Below are 4,205 nucleotides of genomic sequence, written 5' to 3' on the forward strand. Positions count from 1 at the left end.
GTAAAAAAAATGGAAACTCAAAAGCCGTTTAACTTTTACCGTTGCACACATTTACCCCACTATATAACCCGTTCACTTATCACTTATCAAAATACCCGCCGTTTTCAAAAAAAATTGCAAACAAAAATCAGCCATTTCACTAGAAAATCCGACGCCGTCAATGAACCGACAATGGCCACCTCCTGGACTGACGTTGAAGACATTGCTCTGTGCGAAGCATGGGAGCAGGCAATGATCGATCCTCCACCTCGAGGACACGGTGGGCTCTGGGTCCGTGTTCAACAAAATTTCGCCCAACTACGTGGTCCGAAACATAACGGGACCGTTGACGCACTATCCTCCAGGTTCTGTGTGCTGCGGTTGGAATGTGAGAGATTTGATCGATATTTCAAGAAAGTGGAGACAGAAATGCCGGACCTTGGTGAGGACGATCAGAAGGAGGTGGCCCTCATCAACTACCGCCATGAAGAGAGACATGATTTCAAACATGTCTCGGAGTGGGAAGCTATTAGGATATGGTTTTAGATATAGTATTATGTGTTGTTTGGTTTTTTTTTTGTTTTTTATTATGTTATGTTTTTAATGTTTAATATAAAAAATTTTAACTAAAAAATAACATGTTTTATATCGTTTAAAATTTGCTCCGTTAACATACATTTTTATAAAGAGCATGCACATGATCCCATGTTAGAAAAATGTTTATAAGTTATAAAAAAAATTGGACAAAGATACGGAACCTGCGTCGTTGGCCGACGCTTAAGAAGCTTCGCGGACGCATTGCGCCTGAGGCGGGCGCTTCAACATCGGACACGTGTCGCTTGAAAGGAAACAGACGCTTCAAGTGAAAGGCGGACGCTTCAACATCGGACACGTGTCGCTTGAATGGAAACAGACGCTTCAAGTAAAAGGCGGGCGCTTAAACGTGAAAGGCGGACGCTTCCGAGGCTGGGAGGACCTTCCAAAGACGTAGGAAGGTGACAATTTTGAAAATGCACTTGGTCAAGTGACGTTTTGATAATTTTCCCAAAAATAAATACATATGCCGGAAAATAGGAAAAATAATAATTCAGCTTTAAGAGCAAGAGAACCTCTTTGGGTAAGTTTTATAATGCAATTCATATAAAAAAGAATACTTTTCTTTTTGTGAAAAATGGTAACCATTTATGTAGAAATAATTATAAAGATAATTAGTCATTTTGCTGATCTTAATATGAACCGTGTTATTGTTACTTTGGACAATTAATTTTTAATCTGTTTGCAGAAAATAAAACATCTCATTCAAATCGACCAAATGAATGAAATACTATCAGAAGGTGAATCCCAGTGCATGCATCACATGTTTGAGCTCCCGAAAACTACCGTAGACCAATCCCTCACTTTAATTAAACTCGACACATCAATCTTTCTTCTGCAGGTAAGGGCAAAACCCGAACCCGAATATTTTACATTGATGTGTATCATTGGCAAATTAGGCCATATATTTCATAGTAAAAAGTAGAACTAAATGCACACATACAAGATTCAACAACATCATAAACACCGAATAGGTTACAAACAACATAGTACAACAAGACAAATCAGCATCTACAAGCTGCTTATTGAAACATCGATGGATGTCTTACAAGAGAAGCTTCAACTTCATAACCACAAATTTATAACCGTATCACGCCTTACCAAACCGCCCCTTGTAATAAGCAACAACTCTTTCTCTTGGAGGCAAACAATCTTTGACAACTTGACAGTTAATATAGTTACCACACCATTCTGCTATTTTTGGGAACTTATCTTTGGTCACCACCTCTATTCCTAATGCTTCTTCAGCTGCTACAACCCAATGGGCTATGTAACCAGCACAAATATCAACTAGGTTGATGTTGTCACCTCCAAAAAACTTGGTGCCTTTCACATTTAGCTCATTTTCCAGAAATTGCAGTAGCTCATGGGCTTCCGCAACCGCTTGCTCCTCTCCATGGCTGCCAATAGCCTTGAATAGTGCAGGATGACACTGGACATACCATATAATGTAAAATCAGTTTTTGCCCTGTGCTAACAAACGTACCCAGTAATATCTCACTCATAAAATAAGTTCCAGGGGCCATAAAAGATTAAATAATTACCTTATCAGCAATGAACGTGGACCAAAATCGAGCCTGAGCCTTCTCGTAAGCATCGTTGGGCATAATCGGAACCCCTTTCCAGACTTCATCGATATACTCGATGATGACAAGAGACTCTGAGATCGGATTTCCGTTGTGTAGGAGCACCGGTACCTTTTTATAAACAGGATTGTATTTGAGAAGGTCGGGACTCTTGTTGTCCAGATCTTCTTGGATGAACTCGTAGTTGATTCCCTTAAGATTCAAAGCAATTTTAACTCTTGTAACAAATGGACTTACTTCAACATATCCGTACAACTTCACCTCTTCTGCCATTTCCTGATAAACTGGTTTGAGTTCTTGGGTGGCTGGATTCATATAAATACTACGTTAAAATATGAAAAGCCTTTGAATAAATGTCTAAAGGTGGTTGGTTGTTCATTGTTGATTTGTTGGAGATCAACGATTTCAATTTTGTATTTTATATAGTCATGTGAAAAAGCATATTATTATTTCTTTTTATAGAATATAAAAAGAGGTCTAGTAATGTCATTTTAAAAAACGTTAGTTGAGTTTATTAAATGATTAACTTCTTTAAACTTAATTATATTCATTAGATTTTGATATTTTTTAATTAAGCTTACTTTAGTTTTCATAAATTCATTATAACTAATTACATACACACTTTGTTCTAGAAAAGCGCGAGGCGTAGAAACACGATACACTCTAAAACCTACGTTAAGCGTTAAACGCAAAAGTGCATCGTTTTTTGTACGCAAGGCGCAGTTTGTTATTTATTTATTTATTTTTTTTTTTATAAATTTCTTATAGGTTTTTAACATTTTATATATGTTTTAAGGAGGGGATCAAATATAAACACTATTTTATATAAAAACAATAGGAACTAATATTGTTGGTGCAGTTTTTGTGTCCGATGCTGTTCGAATAGTTTAGTTTGTATTTTATGCTGATTATGTAATAGTTTGTAAAACGGTCAAACAAATGTGTATTGACCAGGTCGTTTGAAGTGGTCAAACGAGAGGGTTATGGGTTTGACCGTGTGTGTGTGCAAATATAGTGGGTGTGACTATAAATGCCACCCCTTGTCTTTCATTTGCACTAGAGAGAGTTAGAGAGTGTGGTGAGCTCATTTGAGAGTTCACAGTGAGTTCTATTGTGTGGGGGAGAGATGACCACTTGGTCTCTCCCCGGATGTATACTTCTTTGGTATTAGTTCGGTTAGCTTGTAATCGGGCCGACTTGTAATGTTATACTACCGATTAATACAAAGAAGTTGTGTTTATCCATCTCTAATCTCTCCCGTCTTGAACTAATCTCACACTAATCACGGTTTTGGTCACGAAACACGGTCCTACAATTGGTATCAGAGCCATGATATCCGATTTAGTAAATCTAACCGTTTGCTAAATCACATGTGCTCTAGATCTGTGATTTTGGTGATTTGTGTTCAAGTTGTAAAAATGGGGTAACATGAAGAAAACCCAGATTTGGACCGTATATGCGGATCTGAGCTGAAATGGAACACACCAGTGGGTTAGGTTTTATGTTTTACACCTAAATAATCAAGTTTTCATCATCAAATATCACTTTTGAAGTGATTTTCGTCAAATATGCAAAAGAAACAGTGGTTGTGTTCTTGAAGGTGTGTGGCGGCTGTTGAAAGAAAACTTGGGCTTCTTCTGCTTATGACGTAAGACCTGCTGATGCTGATTGACGAAACTCCTGAATATCCTGCTGTTGACGAAAGACATGTTGTCTGCATGCTCATGACGAAAGACCTGCTTGTCTTTCGCCAGGCATGATCTTTCGTCGGCTCCCCAAGTGTTTCGTCGGCTTCATTGTTTCGTCGACCTGGTCATTGTTTCGTCGGCTTCAAGTGTCTTTCGTCAGACATGAAGTTTCGTCGGCTCCTTGATGTTTCATCTGGGTCTTTCATCAGCCACACTTTTCATCGAACCTAATATCATTGTTCAGCAGCAAGCAGTCTTCGTGATACAACAGAAATTGTTCGTCGGCTGCTGATTGTTCAAATGAAGAAGAAGAGGTTGGTGGCTGATTATCGCATAAAGAGTAGAAGCCGATTGTTGT

At 38.3% G+C, this 4,205-nt stretch overlaps 1 protein-coding gene across 1 annotated transcript; it reads right to left on the reverse strand.

The window, feature by feature from the left end:
• Positions 1–1,516: 1,516 nt before the first annotated feature.
• On the reverse strand, positions 1,517–2,484 carry LOC110865361 (probable glutathione S-transferase). The gene is made up of 2 exons (XM_022114602.2): positions 2,118–2,484; positions 1,517–2,005 (listed from the first exon to the last, which is right to left on the reverse strand). The coding sequence occupies exons 1-2, from the start codon at positions 2,472–2,474 to the stop codon at positions 1,664–1,666; spliced, it is 699 nt and encodes a 232-aa protein (XP_021970294.1). The 5' UTR covers positions 2,475–2,484; the 3' UTR covers positions 1,517–1,663.
• Positions 2,485–4,205: the final 1,721 nt, after the last annotated feature.

This window comes from Helianthus annuus, chromosome 6 (assembly GCF_002127325.2).
Source record: "Helianthus annuus cultivar XRQ/B chromosome 6, HanXRQr2.0-SUNRISE, whole genome shotgun sequence".
Lineage (NCBI taxonomy): Eukaryota > Viridiplantae > Streptophyta > Magnoliopsida > Asterales > Asteraceae > Helianthus > Helianthus annuus.